Genomic DNA, 19,119 nt, shown 5'->3' with positions numbered 1-19,119 from the left:
GGGAAGGCCGGCGGGAGCCACGGCCGTCACGGGCCGGCGAGCGCCGGGTCGGTGGCCGGCCTCGGGCAGGGGAGCGCCGGGCAGGCGAGTTGGCCCGGTCCCGAGAGTCCTCCCGAGGCGGATCCCGGCGGGCTGGCGAGTGTGAACGGCGGTCATCCCACGCCGGGGAGCGGCGTGATTGGCGGGGAGGGGAGCGGCGGGGGTCGCGGGAGTCGCGAGCAGGGGAACGGCGAGCCGGGCGGGAGGTGAGCTGGCTCCGGAGGTCAGCCTCCTGCCGGAGGCCGTCGGGGGAGGAGCGCGGAGGATCCCGGCGGTCATCCACACGCCGCTTCGGGCGGGGCTCGGCATCGCCCCAGTCCCGGGGCATGGCCGGCGGGGGAGGGGGGCGAGGGGGCGTGGCGGCCGGAGGGGACAAGGGAGGCGGCTTGCGTGGCGGCGGGATGGGGAGCGAGGGGCGAGGCACGGGGGGCACGAGGAAACCCTACAGGGGGCCAAATCGAGCGCCGGGACGGGCCAGACCGCGCCGGGGGGCGCTGCTGGGCCACACCACGCGCGGCCTGGCTGGACGACCGGCCCACGCAGCGGTCAGCGGCCTGCATCCCACCTGGGGGTCCAGCAGCCGACAGCCCGGGGGAAGGCCCGATTGGTTGGGCCCCAGGGAGGCCCAGCAGCAGCGCAGCCCGAAACGACCGGCCCGGGGCAACCAACCGGGGCACGAGGGTTTCCCCAGGCGCCGCCGCGGAGGTCGCCGCTGGGGCAGGACGAGGGCGGCGCGGCCAGGGCACGGCACGCCGGCCGGCCGGAGACAGGGAGGGAGCAGCCCCGAAGGAGGAAATGAACGGGCTAAAGGGGGCTCTCCAGACAAGGATGCCCGAGAGCGCGAGCGCCGCCGCCGATGACTGGCCGGCCGGAGCAGAGGCGGATGCCGCCAACGCGGGGGACCGCCAGGAGTCGAGCGCAGCACCGTGGTCGGCGCGGCCGGCAACGTCCCAGCCGCCAGCACGACGCCGCCGGGGAGGGGCCCGAGACCCCAAGGCGTCCCCTTTCGACCCAGGAGACGGCAGCGCGCCCGACGGCCGCCGGTGGCGCCGATCGGTCCCGCGGGAGGCCGCTGGGAGTTCGGCCGCCGGCAGGGACAGATGGAGGCGGCCGGACCGGAGCGCGGGGCGGGATGCGGTCGCGGCAGGCGATGGGGTGGCCCGCAGCCACATCGGCAGCTTCGGCGAGGTCCGCCTAGGACTCGCGCGGAGGAACAGCCGGAGGAGACGGCGGGGAATCGGGCGAGGGGGGCGCCGGCAGGCCGGCCGCGAGCGAGGCCAGGGGCGAGGGTGGCAGCGGCGGCGCCGCTGAGACGACTAGGGCGTCGCCAGAGCCAGCGCACGCGAGAGCCATCCGCCAACGGGAGCGAATCACATGAGTTCATTTCCAACATCATTTTCAACACCATCTGGTATGACTCTGTAATCTCCACGCAGCATGAGTATGCGCTTGACTTTGAGGTGGACATGATATGCACCAATGCCCTTATGCGAATAGAGTGCTGCTCCCTCTATGGCCTTATCGCCTTCCTCCGTCGCCTCTTCCACCATCTGACTGAGCATGATGCTATCAAGTTCCTGCTCAAGAGCAATGCTGATGTTTGGTCAGCCATCGACATAGCAGAGCAACATGGTCATCATATGTCTGATGTGTACCTCAATGCCTTTAGGGAAGCAGCTGTTAATTCATGGCACCCTCACCCTAAAGCACTGGAGAAATTCATCCTGTCAGCCTTGAACATGAATTCGACTGAGTTGTCAACAATGCTGACCCATGCAGTCAAGAACTGTAGATTTGAGGGACTCACCATTTCTTTGTCACCCAAATCTTCACCTACCAAGTCAGATGAGCAGGTTCAACAACTGGAAAAGTTGGCCTCAAGCTCGGAGTTCTTATCTGAAAACCAAAAAATGTTCATTTCAGAGATTCAGAAAATTTTTAAGGCTGACCAAAACTTCTATGTCAGGAAGGTCAAAGCTGCGTTGAAGAGCTACTCCCAGAAACAAGGGGTTTGTGCATTCACCTATGTTGTTGTATTCTTTGTTTTATACCTGTGTTTGCTTAAAACATCTTCTATCTATCTATCTATCTATCTATCTATCTATCTATACCTATACTAATTCTAGACTTCCTAAAAATTCCCCAATCTTTTATTTTTTTAGAAAAACTCCACGTTCAATCTATAAAAAAGTTCCCCACGTCTAGGGAGAACTCCACGTCCAATTTATGGCCCGCAAGATCCAACCTTTTTTTTCTTACAAACTCCATGTTAAATCTATGGAAAACTTCTCCACGTTCAATCAAGGGAGAACTACATGTTCAATTTACGGCCCGCACGTCCAATCTATTTTATTCTCACATAACAAACTCCACGTTCAATCTATTGAGAACTTCTGATATTTTGGAGGTCCAACAGCCCAAGCGTGTTTGGATGGAAATCCTGGGACCGTGCCTATCCATGGCGGCGACAAAGACGGCGGCCAGATCTGGACTGCTCCCTGCTACGAGGAAGGAAGTGCCGCCGCTCCGTCTCCGGGTGGTGGCTGCTTTCAGTCCAGAGGAAGAAGGAAGGGTCGCTGCGGTTGCTCCCGGCGTCTTAGTTGAAAAGGCAAATAACCTACCCCCTCTCCAAATTTTCTTCTTCGAGTAATCACTTCTCCAATTTTTTAGGATGCAATTGCTTCATGTACACAGCCTATTTTGTGCTTGATTAGTGAGAGTGCCTGGTAGCTTCATGTACCGTGACCTATTTTGCTTCTCCGTCGCGTGATTGTCGCCACTTCTTTCTCTAAATGCGAGGTCGTTTATTCTTTAGAGGAAATAGTCAAACAGATGCGGTGTTGGGGCGGTGCTGATCAATGAGGAGCTACATGGTGTGAGACACGCAGCACACACATGTCCTGCAAGTGGCCGGACCTATGCGTATCGGTCGACAATGGTGAGATCAAACTGGTGTTATGGAACTCTGTCCAGCAAACAACGTATTTTCTCTTCGCATGGCCTTTCCTCTGCCAGTCTGAATCTGAATTATGTCTTTCTATTTTACAATGTGTTGGAAGTGTTTGATGAATTGTTAAGTTGCCAATAGTTGAATTCATATAGAAGAGTCTTACTAACGAATTTGTTAAGTCTTTCATGTACTGTGTTTCAAAACTGCATTTGTATTCACTAAGGACATTCATGTTTTCAACCAGCACTAGCGCTTTAGTTGTATGACGTACGGTTTGTAACTAAACTGCATACTGATTGCACCTGGACAGTCGAAGTATAACACAATTTCAAGTTTCAAATTGTGTCTTTCTTCTAAGATTGTCACCACTTCTTTCTCTAAATGCGAGGTCGTTTATTCTTTAGAGGAAATAGTCAAACAGATGCGGTGTTGGGGCGGTGCCGATCAATGAGGAGCTACATTGTGAGACAAGCAGCACACACATGTCCTGCAAGTGGCCGGACCTAGGCGTATCGGTCGACAATGGTGAGATCGAACTGGTGTTATGGAACTCTGTCCAGCAAACAACGTCTTTTCTCTTCGCATGGCCTTTCCTCCGCGAGTCTGAATCTGAATTATTTCTTTCTATTTTACAATGCGTTGGAAGTGTTTGATGAATTGTTAAGTTGCCAATAGTTGAATTCATATAGAAGACTTTTCCTAACGAATTTGTTAAGTCTTTCATGTACTGTGTTTCAAAACTGCATTTGTATTCACTAAGGGCATTCATATTTTCAACCAGCACTGGTGCTTTAGTTGTATGAGGTACGGTTTGCAACTAAACTGCATACTAATTGCACCTGGACAGTCGAAGTATAACACAATTTTAAGTTTCAAATTGTGTCTTTCTTCTAACTCTACCCTCTCATCTACAAATGAGTTATTTCACCATAAGTTTTTATGTTGTTCGCATTCCACCAGGAAGATGAAGTAGAACTCTACTTATCTTAATAATTTAGTGCAGTATGATATATGCAACAGTTGTCCTAATCATTAAAATTTTCCAAAGAGTATCCTTCGGTTTGTTTGCTTCCTATTTCCAAAAGGTCTCTACTGTTTGTTTTTTAGCTGAGATTTTTTTATTTAGGTACTTCACTAGAGAGGAGCGATCTGCAAGAGTTGGCTGCTATGTATATATATGTTACGGGCCAGCGCACAGATTTTTTGCCGTCGAGTAAGTTCAAGCCCTTAAGATGATTTCTAAATTTCATAGTGTTAGTTCAAATTATGTGATCTTTATAACTGAAGTTGATCATAGTCAGAGCATTTGAAAATGTTGTTCAGTAAATGACTGAAATTAGAAGTATGCCTATTTGTAGCATATTGTAGAGGGGTAGTTCCACTTCCAAGTATCAAATGTACCTTATGTTCAGATAAAATTTTCCTTTATATTGAATACATCTCATGCCTTGCAGGATCAACTTCCTACACACAAGTGAATTACTTCTGGAGTTCAATTGTTACTACATTGAAGAGAAATACGATAGCATCTAATAATCCACTAAGGTATTCAATGTGTTTTCTTCTTTGGTTGAAAATTGCTTCCCGTCCATTGCATAATGTGTAGAAATATCATAGTACTTCTGCTGAAGTCATAAAAAAACGCTTCCATTACATAATTTGTACAGAAATCATAGAGTGCTTACTATTGGCATCCTCGCCTTTCGTTGATGACAGAACTTGGTAACCACACTAAATAGCATTTATTTTTCGGCTGAGAATGCTTCCTCCAGCGGATAAATCTGTGTACTATGTCCTGAACATCACGAGATAATGCGAATGTTGTATGGCTTTCAACCCACCAACTTTTCTTGATTGTCTTTGAATTTCAACATAGTGATTAGCTACACAATTTCTTACCAATTAGAAAGAACTGAACTGTTTCTTCTTCCACTGTTTCTTTACTTTCTACTATAGTCTTTGCATTTTAACTGCACTTTTTTTATGAAAGGTACATTCATCACATCGTCAAACTATGGGTTTACACCACAACATTTCCTTTCTCATGTATTAGGTTGCTAGGCAAAACCATGACAGCTACAAGATGAATTTTAAGCTCTATAAAAAGAATATATCAGAAGTGCATGGATCCTATTCTTTACCTTTTTTATTTGGCATGTGGAGTTACCGACTTCATATTCTATGTGGATATAAGGATGGATTTACTTGGGTCAGGCACACTTTGTTGTGGGGTTACGGCTACAAGGGGATGCTTCATCAGAGATCAGGGTTGTTGGTACAAAATATGAGGTGACTATTGGAAATTTATTCAGATCATTGTAACAGAAACTCATCAATTCCCTGCTATTGATTATTTTCCGAATTGGAGTATGTGCCTAATCACTGTTTTGTCTTTGTACCATTAGAGCTTTACAGCCATTTTATTGGGGATAAAATGAAGTGATAAACCTACAGTACTTGAAAATATTATTTCCTTTGTGGAGAACAGACAAAATGGGGAAAGGCCATGGCAGCCACTGAATTTTTTGCCAACTACTAGCTGTAATCTGAGGAATGTACCGCTTTTGTGAAAACTTCATCTTAGATATATGAAAGAATATTTCTCTATATGTATATTTCAGGTGGAAACCTGCAACTTTTAGGCCTAATATATACTTTTCTTAATGAAAGTTTGATCGAACTAGGAACAACTAATTAATCATGTTCTCTGCATACGTGTGTCATTCATTATATACGTATATTATACATATCTAATGCAATATAAGAAATCTTTAGAATCTTGACAAGAACTTTGTTCCAGAAAGGACCATGCTTCTTTCTCCTATATCTTATAGGTTGATTTTGTCAACTACGTAAATTAAATCTTCATGCCCTATGCCTCGGGTTTTATACTGTTCTATCCATTTCGAGAAAATCTGTGGAAATCCTAATGTTCAGACCTAGCTATGACAAATAGTTCATGTACTACTATTTCCGTAGTCATACTTCACTAAGAGGACACAAATCTATACTCTGCCAAATTGTAATAATCCTCATAAGCGTACGACACTATATGTCATCTTTGCATATTCATTATAATACGTCTTTAATAATTTATTTTTTTGTCATTACCACAACTAGAGGTTGCTTAGCTTCTCCAACATACTATTTTCGATGTGATCAAACATTTCATGCCGTACATGCCATCTAATGTAACTTCATACAACATGTTTTGCTTCTTCAGCACCCATCTGCTCTTGCTGTTTGTGGAATGGAATTGTATTTGGTTCAAAATAAGAAATTATCACATGTGAGAAGAATAGTGCAGAGCAAATAAAATCACACTACCTTTTGCTTGATGGTTCACCGTTATAACTAAATATGACAAGGCAAAACTATACACATATTTGTTTTTGTTTTGTAAGTACAATTGTACGTGTTATATCTCACATTAATATATCTGTACATGGATTTCATTTATGGCTATATGTATTTGTAGTGATCGTAGAAGAAATCAAAAGCCTTGAGGTTGTGATGGTTTTAAATAATATTCATATATTTACATATTGTTAATTATAAATTTGAAAACATATCTGCAGGAGCAAAGTGGTAATAAGTTCTAACACTTATGAAAATTATTTGTTTATCGGCCAATACTTAACTTTTAGTATTGTATTTTAGGATCCAAATTTTCATATATTTCTATCAACGTCAAATCAGTAAGTTGTCAAGTTGTAGTTTGTCATAAATACTAAAGTGTAACAGCTATTTCTGTCAATTTGTGCATAGTACAATGTAATTCAAAGGTCACCAAGTTACGCTATATAATGTCGGTAATAAGGAACTTCGTGAAAGACTATAGTCATTTTGTCCCATGGAAAGTACTTGATAACTTAATATGTCTCTATAATAAATGTTTGAATATATTTTCCTATATTCTTACGTAAAAACATTTGTAAAAAGGAACATACTTGAAGTGTAACTATTATGCATCTTTTTTAATGCTCCCTTCTCCTGTCTTGCTCTATATAGGTGCACTATGAACTTCAAGTTATTTGTGGTGTGAATCCTCAGTGCGGTCAAGGGTGGAACTGCTGATCTTTTTAAGAAAAAGGGCAAATTTGAATACTCCCACATCACCTTTTGGGCAACACGTGAGGGATCAAATTCTGCTGCCACAGATCCAGTACTGTTCTTCGCTGAATGCAGCAATGATGATGAAGATGACAAGGAAACACCTCCCCTGTGCGTCCCAGTATTTAGTTCTTGGATATCTGATGGTATGCTCTCAGCTCTCTTTCACACAGTAGGTATCTTGTATTCTGTGATTTGCATAGTTAGTTGAAATAGAAGTGGTAAAACAAGAGTGCTTGGCTTGTGAGAATTAGAAGAACCTCCTTACTTTGTAGTGCAATTCTGTTTATGCTCTACATGCATATTCCAGAATTGTGTATAGCCTATGTACTCAAAGCTTCCCTCTTTGCGTACTAACAGAAACTGGTTATAGTTAGCATGATTAAGCCTCATACTTTTTTTAAGTCTCTTAAGGTTTAAAGATGGGCATCTCAAATATTAGAAATTGAAAACGTGAAAGTATTAGACCACTTAAGCATTTTCCTTAATCATTTAGCGATCTGAACTTCTGAACATGTACTAGAAGGATGCCCCCTGTGTTGCTGTGGAAATTTGTAGTTAAAACACTGGTAAACTACAATTAGTGTAGCTGGCATTGTAGAAGCATGAATTATTAGAAATGCCATTTTCCAAATATGTTTGTATAAGATATATAGATTACCCAAAATCTGTGGTGGCTCCTCCGAGAAAATTACATCCAGTCATTGAATTGTTGGTCCAATGAAATCAATGAATCAGAATTAATGAAGCTTTGCTCAATTCTTTTCCGAACACTGGGCCAAACACAGTGATATTTCCACATCCTCGACAGTGATGGCATGTTTGCCTGGTGCAATTTTTAGTCCCACCATAACTATTTTGGTGGATAGTAATGTGTCCCTAGGCAGCTTACGTACTCTAAATTTCCGTATCAATGGGTTCTCTTCATTGGCTTTTAGATCCATCTTTTGCACTTAGCTTTGTGTTTTTCCTTTTTTATGAGAAGTCTGATAATATAATTACTTTTGTTTGGACGAAAGTTCGTTGCTTCCACTGTGAGTTTCTAGGGAAAAAAATTGTTCACCCATATCATGAATCATATTATGGGCGTTACGAGGACTTTGTTGGAATGGCTCATGGAGACCATAGCATTTGTAATGAAGAAATTATCAGTGCATGCGACTTCCATGCTGATATGATATGCACATTAAAAGAGGATTGGATCTTTTTTGATCCCAACATGGATGCTATGATTGCTCGAGCGAATCCCATTAAGAATTGGGCTACGGAGATGCTGAAATGGAAGAACAGAATCTTTTGACAGGTATGTCTCTTGCCTAACTTGGAAATTTTAGTTTTGTGGTTGCATCGAGGAGGAAATATTTCTCTCAGCGTGTTTCAATAAAACTAGAGATAGCCCTATCAGGATATGGTTTGCACCAATAATTAAATATGTATTAGTTTATCCCATTTTTGTATGATATAACATACTTTGTTCTACTTTGCAGTCATGCTCGATCTTTTTTTTTCTGAGATAGATCAGATGGACTCTTGAAATTGAGATTCTTGAAGAGCTTTCCTGGGAGCACGCGTTCAAGCTTAGTTAACATTTGCTAGAACTGTTTATTATATTCTTCTGTTGAAGTGTATCTCAACTTCTTAAGTGTGGTGTTAGTTTGTCAACCATGATGCAAATTATCCTTGATGCTACTCGAGTATGTGGATATCTAATGTCAGGTTTCCATGTGGGCACTTCATCACAAAGCTATACAGAACAACAACAATTTACATGTTGGGCGTTCAGTTCTATTTCCTGGTGCTGCTGGTGGCGGCAGTAGCGGTCGTTCGTCCTGCAGCACCTGTTAGTCACTATATAGGGATATAATGATATGAAGCAGACGTACAACAATGGTCACCAGGTGATTGCCTAGCAGTAGCAGTGTGTTTGACAGCGCGAAAGCAAGGGAATGGGAATTTGCAAGAGATTAAGATAGTCCCAATCTCATGTTTGGTGTGTGATGGGAATTCTAGTCGTGGGAATCTGAAAAGATGTTTCATCCCACCAAAATTAACAATGGGACTAAGAAAGAGATATGTGGGAATTAGCCTCCTTAATTTATTTTTCGTCAACTTTTTTGCACCCCCCCCCTCCCCCGAAATCAAAGGAAACACTTTATATTTATAGTTCGATAGTCCGATAGGAGACCATTGCCAGACCACTTGCTGGCCGTCGATTCTATATCGAAAAAGTCTTTCATCTCGCTTTATATATAAAGCAACATAGCCGAACCGCTACAGGGTGATGAAAAATCAAAGGTAAAGCAAGATTACAACCCTAAGACGAAACACCCGAGGCTACTGACAAGAAGAGACCCCCCCCCCCCCCATGTCCTCTCGCTCCGGGCCGTGGAGCGCTGATCCTGCATGCAGACACCGAGGACCGAGAGCGATGAGATCGACGTCATGTGTAAAAGATAAGAAGCTGCTAGGAACACCTCTTGCCAGATTCGAGGGGGCATAGAGAGAGAGGATCCGAGCTCGCTCGTCGATGTCGAAGAGACGTAATCGAAGGGTGCCTGAGCTCTATGGCGACGTCCCCAAGGGGGTGACGATGCCACACGCCACCGTCGCCGCGGCCGAAAGACGATCGAGGGTTTTCACCTGAAGCCCTGACATGGAGAGGGGGACCACAACGATGCCCCCAAGAGGGACGCGACACCCACATGCATCGCCTCCACCGGCACCAAAGCACGAAGCTTTCGCCCAGAGTCTCACCCACTGAAGGAAATATGCCCTAGAGGCAATAATAAAGTTATTATTTATTTCCTTATATCATGATAAATGTTTATTATTCATGCTAGAATTGTATTAACCGAAAACTTAGTACATGTGTGAATACATAGACAAACTAAGTGTCACTAGTATGCCTCTACTTGACCAGCTCGTTAATCAAAGATGGTTAAGTTTCTAGCCATGGACAAGAGTTGTCATTTGATGAACGGGATCACATCATTAGAGAATGATGTGATTGACTTGACCCATCCGTTAGCTTAGCACGATGATCGTTTAGTTTGTTGCTATTGCTTTCTTCATAACTTATACATGTTCCTATGACTATGAGATTATGCAACTCCCGGATACCGGAGGAACACTTTGTGTGCTACCAAACGTCACAACGTAACTGGGTGATTATAAAGGTGCCCTATAGGTGTCTCCAATGGTGTTTGTTGAGTTGGCATAGATCAAGATTATGATTTGTCACTCCAAGTATCGGAGAGGTATCTCTGGGTCCTCTCGGTAATGCACATCACTATAAGCCTTGCAAGCATTGTGACTAATGAGTTAGTTGCGGGATGATGCATTATGAAAAGAGTAAAGAGACTTGCCGGTAACGAGATTGAACTAGGTATTGAGATACCGACGATCAAATCTCGGGCAAGTAACATACCGATGACAAAGGGAACAACGCATGTTGTTATGCAGTTTGATCGATAAAGATCTTCGTAGAATATGTAGGAACCAATATGAGCATCCAGGTTCCTCTATTGGTTATTGACCGGAAGTGAGTCTCGGTCATGTCTACATAGTTCTCGAACCCGTAGGGTCCGCACGCTTAACGTTCGCTGACGATCGGTATTATGAGTTTATGTGTTTTGATGAACCGAAGGTTGTTCGGAGTCCCGGATGTGATCACGGGCATGACGAGGAGTCTCAAAAAGGTCGAGACATAAAGATTGATATATTGGAAGCCTATATTTGGACATCAGAATGGTTTCGAGCGGTTCAGGCATTTTTCCGGAGTATCGGGAGGTTACCAGAACCCTCCGGAGAAGTTATGGGCCTTATGGGCCATAAGAAGGAAGCACACCAGCCCACAAGGGGCTGGTGCACCCCCTTGGGTAGGAGACCGAATTGGAATAGGTTTGGGGGGGTTGTCGGTGTCAAAACCGGCGGATCTCAGGTAGGGGTCCCGAACTATGCGTCTAAGGTCGATGGTAACAGGAGACAGGGGACACGATGTTTACCCAGGTTCGGGCCCTCTCTATGGAGGTAATACCCTACTTCCTGCTTGATTGATCTTGATGGATATGAGTATTAGAAGAGTTGATCTATCACGAGATCGTAATGGCTAAACCCTATAAGTCTAGCCTGTATGACTATGGTAATGAGTCTCTCTCTATTTCTGGACTAAGTCCTCTGGTTTATATAGACACCAGGGGGTCTAGGGTTACACAAGGTCGGTTACAAAGAAAGGAATCTACATATTCGGCCGCCAAGCTTGCCTTCCACGCCAAGGAGCGTCCCATCCGGACACGGGTGCAGTCTTCGGTCTTCGTATCTTCACAGCCCATCAGTCCGGCCCATGGCTAACAGGCCGGATGCCCAAGGACCCCTTAATCTAGGACTCTCTCAGTAGCCCCCGAACCAGGCTTCAATGACGAGGTGTTCGGCGCGCAGATTGTCTTTGGCATTGCAAGGCGGGTTCCCCCTCCGATGACTTCCAAGTAACGTATTCGGCTTTTAATCCAATGTCGCGTCCCTCGGCTTCTGTGTATCTATGACTTCATCTTCCACGTGTCGGGCGAATGCGGACGGTCAGGGTATTTTTTTCAAATAACACCCTAGCCATGCAAGAAAGAGCGTCTATTTAAAGAGATTGGATCTCAGATCCTTTCGCCACCACGCGGAGAAAATCCTCAGAGACTGCCAAGAAAGACCATTCCAAGATGGCTAACATTCCCAGCTCCTCTTCCCGTTCCAACCTAGAGAGAGGTGAGTGGGAGAGGTGCTCTGTGTCCCACAGCCAATTGGAGAAGTTGCAAACGATGGGATTTCTTCCTCCTGCAGAATTGGTCCCTGTTCGAGCAGGATTGGCCTCCTTCAACGGCAAAACCAAGGCGGAGGATTTACCCAATCCGTCTGTGGGATAACGAGTGTGCTTCGTCCCCTATCTGCTGAGGGGCGTGGGATTTCCAATTCACCCATTCTTCCGAGGGCTTCTGGAGTATTATGCCCTCCTGCTGCACAATTTTACCCCAGCCTCCGTCCTGCACATTGCGGGTTATGTTGCTTTATGTGAACTATTCCTGGGTTGTGAGGCCCATTTTGCTCTGTGGAGAAAGTTGTTTTGCCTTGTCCCGCGCAACCACGAGGGATCGATATTTGAAGTGGGCGGGGCCAAAATATGGAGTATTGCTGAGACTGGATACCTATCCGACACACCGAAGAAAACTTCTGAAGAGTGGACCTCTGAGTGGTTCTACATTGATGACGTCGTACTTCCAGATCCAGTCCGGAGAGGTCTCCTTGAGTTTGCGAGTGTTCCTCTGAAGAAACGCCACAACTGGCGCCCTTGGAGCCTCGAGGAGGAAGATAGTGCGGAAGTTCACCAACTCCTGAGCAAGATCATGACGCTTGCCCAGTCCGGGTATACGATAGTCGAAGTGATGGCGACCTCCATAGTACGGGGAGTTCAGCCACTCCAATACAGAGGACTTACCATGTGGAATTACAATGGGGAAGATGACACCTCCCGCTGCGGCAGGAAAGGTCCATACACCCCTGCCGCCCTAGTCAAAATATTGGCCGAACTGTTCAAGGGTGAGGAAGAGGAGTTCACGCACATCACACACACAGAAGGATGTTCCATGTACAATCCTCCTAGCTGGGTGAGCCCCCAACCTTTTTGCTCCACTCATTCCCCTCCCTGAGCTTTGTTCACTGAAATATTAACCCGTCCATTTATAACAACACTGGCGAAAGACTTCCGAGGGGCTTTACAGCCCCGCCCCACAGCCCGAGGGCCACAATCAGGACCTTGACCCCGGATTCGAAGAGGATCCAGATATATTTGTGGTGCTAGAGAATGGGACATTTTACCAAACGAGTTATGACGGCACAGAGGTGGCCATCGTCGCCGCCTATCCCGGTCTTCTCCCTGCTTCTCATGTAAGTAATTAGGAGACACTTTGTCTGAGAGGGTCTCCGCATTCTTTCTTGCTCACCACGGCATCCTGTGCTCAGAAGGGGAGGCGTTTAGTGCATCGGGCCGCCACAGGGGCATCTCTGAAGAGAGAGGCTCCCGCGCCGGGCATGCCTTCAAAGAGGAAGGCAAAAGGAGACACGGTCGGGCCTTCCTTGAAAAGGTATGGGTTTGCAACTATGCTTGTTTTTAGCAGTCGCATCCAACCATGACTCATATATTCATTTTGTATCAGAAAAAAGGTTCGACAGACTATGTCTGGGGACCTGGCTAGTCGTGCTTCTAATAACCAAGATTCGGTCTCGGCCGAAGAGAAGGGGCCCGATATGGGAGTGGCGTTGGACTGTCCTTCTGCCGAGGGTTCGGAAAATATGTCCATCACCAATTCGGAGGTGGAGAGCACCATGGACCACCGGCGCCGGAAGGCCGTTTTACGAAATCCCCGCTTCTCAAAAGAGGTGTTCGGTGCCTTCAGCTCGGCTGATGCATACATCCGAGCTGCTCGAGACGGGCTTAAGAGAGCCACCGAGCAGCATTTGAAAGATGTGCAGGTAAGTTTACCTTGCCCGAATTTGATAACCATGAGCCAGTAGCCCCCGAGATTTGAAGCAATTGGGACAAATGTTTTAAGGACCATTGTGTAACCAGGTTCTTATGGAGAAGAACGACTTGCTAGCCCAAGAGCTGGAGCAGTGCCGGACACAGCTAACCGCTGCTGCCACCGAACTGGAGAAGTTCAAGAAGGCATCCTCTGGTAATATTTCCCTCCATCGAGAAACAAAAATTGATACGCCAACTATATTAAAACTGTTCCTTGTCTCATAAAATGGTCATCGGACCAACTGGAAGAGGAACTGAAGGCCGCGCAGACGAGCGAAAGAGAGGCGAAGAGACAATGTGCCATAGGCGAGCGCGTCCTGACCAAAGTCATAGAGGAAAAAAACAAACTCCAAGATTCAAACACCAAACTGGGCGAAGAACTGAAAGATGTACGAGCCCAACTAGCCGACTGTAACGCCCCGAGACCGTTGCGCCAGGTGTCTTCCAGTTATTCGCTGTTGTTGCCATGTCTTTTGCTTGCGTGTTGCATTTCATCATGTCATCATGTGTATTGAATCATCATGTTTTCAAAACTTGCATCCGTCCGGGTTCCCCCAGTTCTCTTCGTTGTCCGTTCTGAGCCCAGACACACTTGCACTAGCCCGCGACACCTCTGAATAATTATTTTATAAGTGGCCGGAAAATATTCTCGGAATGGGATGAAAGTTGGCATGCGGTGTTTTTATGTTGTCAGTAGGTCGCCTGCCAAGTTTCATCGCATTCAGAGTCCGTTTGACGCCCCAACGGATAACTATAGCGACAATATAGTCAGTCTAATGTCGGACGTTTTCGGTCTCCGAAAACTGCCGTCGGGTCTCTCTCTTTTCTCCCCTCTCAGCCCGAGGCCTTATGCACAACCCACAAGTTCCAACCGACCCCTCACGTGCACGTCCGAAACTTCCCTGGACCCGACCCGAGCAGTCGTCACCGTTGGATTCGGATCATCCCCAGACATCTATAAAAACATCACCGTTTTCTTATTTGGACTTCCTAGTCTATTTTTCTCGACCACTCAATTTTAATTGGAGGGTCGGATTAGCCCCTAAACCTAGCCTCTTTCCAATAAATAGACCCCCAATCCTAAATTTTAGGATCAATGTCCCATCCATCCGTGTCCGCCGCCACCACTGTTTTCTCGGGATCCATCCTGCATCCACCTCGCCTTTAGCCTCCCACCAACCAGAGCAACGCCCGACCTCCCAGTCCCATCCATCCCATCGATCCATCTCCAGCCAATGGCCGCCGACGCTCAAATCCCGCGAGAGCCAGGGCTCCTCCACACATGCGCCCATCCCCGAGCTCCCGCTGCTCCACCCTCGCAAGTGTGCCCGAGCTCCTCCTGCTCGACCTCGCCGTCCTCGGCGCCCTAGCTGGACCTCGCCGGAGCCACAGGCTAACGAGGATGACCCTGCGCCCCTGTCTTCCTTCTTCCCCTGCTCATGTTCCTCCTTCCCTCTCATGCCTCTCTCTCTGACTTGCCACAGCAGGGAACCGCCGCCGCCCGAAGCTTCCTCGACCCCGTCGCTGACTAGATCTGCGGCTACCCTGCGCCGCCTTGCCTTCCTGGCCTGCCTCCAGCGCCAAGACCCCTCGCCGCCCTGCTGCCATGTCCCACCACTGCCGCTGCAAGTCCCGCCGTCTTCGTCAGAACACGAGCGACGCGTTGACCCTTTCGATCGAACCAAGTAGGCCGGCCCAGCGCGCCCCTGCCGGTCTCTCCCTCTCCACCGACTTGGGTTTGGCCCAGTGGTGAGCAGCCGCCCACCCCCCCTGTGAAGTTAGGCCTGCCATTTTTGGCCCATAGTGTTTTTTTCCTGCTGCTGCGTTTTTCTCATCTATTTCAGAGACTGCATTTTTTCAGAAAACCCCTTAATGTTCATGCATATAATAACTTCAGAACCGTGCATCGGATTAAAATAAGTTATATACGAAAAATGCTTAGAATTGTGTCTAGATTCATAATATCCAACTTTCATGCCTGTTTGAAATGTTTAAATTGCTGTTTGTTTAAATTTGTTCATATGCCATGTTAAAATGATTTAATTCATAACTAAATAACCGTAGCTCGGTTTTAAATAAACTTTATATGTAAATGGGGTAGAAAAATGCCTAGGTTAACATGGTGGCCTTACTTTGCATGTTTAATAACTCTAAAATTGTGTATAGGGCAAAACATTACCAACTTTGAAATGTGCATATGGGGATTTACCGGAATGGTTGTTCGTTGTTTCCGGCCTCATTTAAACTTGCCTAGATAGGTAGTTTTATTGTGATTCACCCTTTGCCATGTTTAATAACATTTAATCTTGTTGGGTACATAAACGAGATCGAACTAAATAACTTTCATGTGGTGTTTCGTCAATATGCAACTCGTTGCATATTGAGCTCCATTTAATTTGTAGTTTTGTTTGTGCACTTTGCCATGCCATGCCTCATTAAACTGGACATGCATCATACTTGGTTGTGCATCATGCCATGTTTATGTGATGGTTGTTTACTATGTTGTTTGCTTCTTTCTGGGTTACCTCTCGCGTTAGCTTCGGTTCCGTTCCGGAGTTGTGAGGATTCGTTCGACTACATCCGTTTTCCTTCTTCATGGACTCGTTCTTCTTGCGGGATCTCAGACAAGATGACCATACCCTCAAAATCACTTCTATCTTTGCTTTGCTAGTTGTTCGTTCTATCACTATGTTGCGCTACCTACCACTTGCTATATCATGGCTCCCATATTGCCATGTCAAGCCTCTAACCCACCTTCCTAGCAAACCATGCATTGTTTGGCTATGTTACCGTTTTTGCTTTGCCCCTCTTATAGCGTTGCTAGTTGCAGGTGAAGCTGAAGTTTGTTCCATGTTGGAACATGGATTTGTTGGGATATCACAATATCTCTTATTTAATTAATGCATCTCTATACTTGGTAGAGGGCGGAAGGCTCGGCCTTATGCCTGTTGTTTTGTTCCACTCTTGCCGCCCTAGCACTACTAGGAAAAGGGCTACTAATGGCGCACCAGTTTTGCCTACTAATGGCGCACTACTGGTGCGCCATTAGTATCACGCCACTAGTATTTCTTACTAATGGCGCACCGCCGGTGCGCCATTAGTATCTGGTATACTAATGGCGCACCGCGCAGTGCACCATTAGTATAGAACACCATGCACCATTAGTATCTGGCATACTGATGGCGCATTGTTGGGTGATGCGCCATTAGTATAAATATTAGGTTTTTTTACTTTTCAGAATTTTGCATAGGTTACAAAATATATTATTGGACAGAATATAGACATCACCCCACAGCAAGAGCAGATTCATCGAATACAATAGAAGATTAGTCTCCGAATACAATTCATCATATTAGTCTCCGAATTCAAAAGACCGAACAAAGATAGAACATTACAAGTCTCGAGACCGCGAGTAGCGAGTTTGTCGGAAGTAATACTAATCCTAACAAGTCCTACTAATCATCATCATACAACTTCTACTCGTTATTAATAACAAGTCATACGATCATCATCTACCCTACTTAATTGTTCTTAGCACATGATCATCAGTATTAGGCAGGACCTAAATACTCTATTTAAGGTAAAACAGCATAAAACAATATAGACCCTGACTCTCCATTATGGAGAATGGAGAACATCCTGTCTCCAATTCTTGCGCTTCGCTTCCTTTTGCTTCCAAAAACCTCCTTACGACTGTCCATACATTTTTTCCATCCTTTGATTTTCATGTCTCCACTTCTTTTAGAAATCTCGTATGGACAGTTGAGATTCGTAGGATGACCTGGCTGTATGTTCAAAACATTAAGACTACCTTTCTTATACATCAAATGAGGCACACAATTCTCTGGGATTATCTGTTGAAAAACATAGTAATAACTTCATAGTTAGCAATGATGTACTAGTTTTAGAAGTATGCAAAAGATGCATGGATGTCGTAATAGTAAAAATCTTATCAGGGTATCTCCATGGTAGTTACCGTAGTTGAACACATGCACTAGTGGCACGTATTTACCATAATGTTGAGGAGTTTGATTGTGGATATCGTAATTCTCAATGTCAGTACAAAATCCGACCAGATGATTTTTCTCCTTGTAAGTTGTTAATTCGGAGCCATCGGTGTAGTGGGTTTTGTCTACCATCTCCCGCACATTCTTTGAACAATAAAATAAGCTGCCAATGGAAATAAGCTGTCAACTATTTTGAAATAAACAATATAAATTAGCTAATAACTATGTTTGAGAAACTCACATAGCGGTAGAACTGGAGGCATATCAACAAGGACCGAAATGTCCATATTGTCTTGGTCGATGTCAGGATTACCAAGATGCATGGTGATAAGCATACCCTCATCAAAACCATACATCTTGCAAAATACTTCCCAATTTTTGCAACCAAAATGGGTTACGCTCTCAGAATTATATAGATTTACTTCAAAGTCCACATCGTGATGAGTCCTTAGGTGAATTTTCTTTGTTTCAGAAATTTCATGGTCTTCAAAATCCATCCTCTCCAAGACATAGCGTCTTGCATGGCATGGGATAAGCTATACTCGAATTGTAAAAGATGAAAATTACACGTTGAAATAGTTGAAGTCATGCTTAATTATGAAAATAACACTTGTCGTCATTGTGTACCGTTTCAACTTCGAAGGTCTCCTCGAGCTTAATGCTGAAGCGCCGATCATCGTCCAGGTGAGGCATGTCGCACAGACCTCGATCGTCGTGGCACCAGTAGCACTCCCCCGGGAGACTTTCGTCGTCCGATGATGATGACGACATATCCTACGTTCATAATTCAAAACTACATCATTTAGGGTTTGTCGACACCGAGGCATCCTAAAAGCTAAGCTTTTATCATTTAGGGTTCGTCGACGCTGAGGCACCCTAAAAGCCTAAGCTTTCATCATTTAGGTTCTTATCGACACCGAGGCACCCTAAAAGCCAAGGTTTTATCATTTAGGGTTTGTCGATGTCGAGGCACCCTAAAAGCCTAAGCTTTCATCATTTAGGTTTTGTCGACGCCGAGGCACCCTAAAAGCCTAAGCGTACATCATTTAGGTTCTCATCGACACTGAGGCACCCTATAGAAGCCAAGTTAAGTTTTCATCATTTAGGGTTTATCGATGCCGAGGCACCCTAGGTTGGGCCTAATCACTTGGCACTAATCACTTGGCTCTGTTGCCACCTATGTTGGGTTTATCATCTAGGGTTTATCGATGCTAAGGAGAATTCTAAGTTGGGCCTAATCACTTGGCTCTATTGCCACCTATGGTTTAATGCAGCAAGAATGGCGGGGCATTTGATCCTACTTAACTAAGTACTAAGATACCCCAGCCCATGCATTAGTCGCAAGTACCCCATATGTCCTATTTTTAGCAAAGTCATGCTAAAATTCACGGAAAATTTCGGCATGACCTTTGCTGAAAATAGGACCTATGGAGTACCCGAATTTGCCG

General features: G+C 45.5%; 1 protein-coding gene across 10 annotated transcripts; it reads left to right on the top strand.

Annotated features, from left to right (window-relative positions):
* The first annotated feature begins 2,190 nt into the window (after positions 1-2,190).
* On the top strand, positions 2,191-8,890 carry LOC125543482. Of its 10 annotated transcripts, XR_007298508.1 has the most exons (8): positions 2,207-2,977; positions 3,394-3,514; positions 4,116-4,202; positions 4,444-4,534; positions 5,043-5,278; positions 7,001-7,248; positions 8,122-8,405; positions 8,590-8,890. XR_007298508.1 is itself a non-coding variant. In XM_048706847.1 (6 exons), the coding sequence occupies exons 1-5, from the start codon at positions 2,935-2,937 to the stop codon at positions 7,032-7,034; spliced, it is 330 nt and encodes a 109-aa protein (XP_048562804.1). In that variant the 5' UTR covers positions 2,191-2,934; the 3' UTR covers positions 7,035-7,248; positions 8,122-8,149. The 10 variants fall into 10 exon arrangements, 2 of the variants coding, with proteins under 2 accessions (XP_048562804.1, XP_048562803.1); XR_007298506.1 differs by having other exon boundaries at positions 2,196-2,977; positions 3,378-4,202; XR_007298504.1 differs by having other exon boundaries at positions 2,197-2,977; positions 3,394-4,202.
* The last annotated feature ends 10,229 nt before the right edge of the window (positions 8,891-19,119 follow it).

Source organism: Triticum urartu, chromosome 3 (genome assembly GCF_003073215.2).
Source record: "Triticum urartu cultivar G1812 chromosome 3, Tu2.1, whole genome shotgun sequence".
NCBI classification, from domain to species: domain Eukaryota; kingdom Viridiplantae; phylum Streptophyta; class Magnoliopsida; order Poales; family Poaceae; genus Triticum; species Triticum urartu.
Note: the sequence above shows the minus strand (reverse complement) of the source record. Positions and strands in the feature narration are given on the sequence as shown.

Coding starts and splice junctions, on each gene's coding strand:
- LOC125543482 (XM_048706847.1), top strand. CDS start 2,935: ATGTCCTGCAAGTGGCCGGACCTATGCGTATCGGTCGACAATG. Junction 2,978..4,115: donor ATGCGTATCGGTCGACAATG/GTGAGATCAAAC, acceptor TTTTTTATTTAG/GTACTTCACTAGAGAGGAGC. Junction 5,279..7,000: donor TTGTTGGTACAAAATATGAG/GTGACTATTGGA, acceptor TGCTCTATATAG/GTGCACTATGAACTTCAAGT.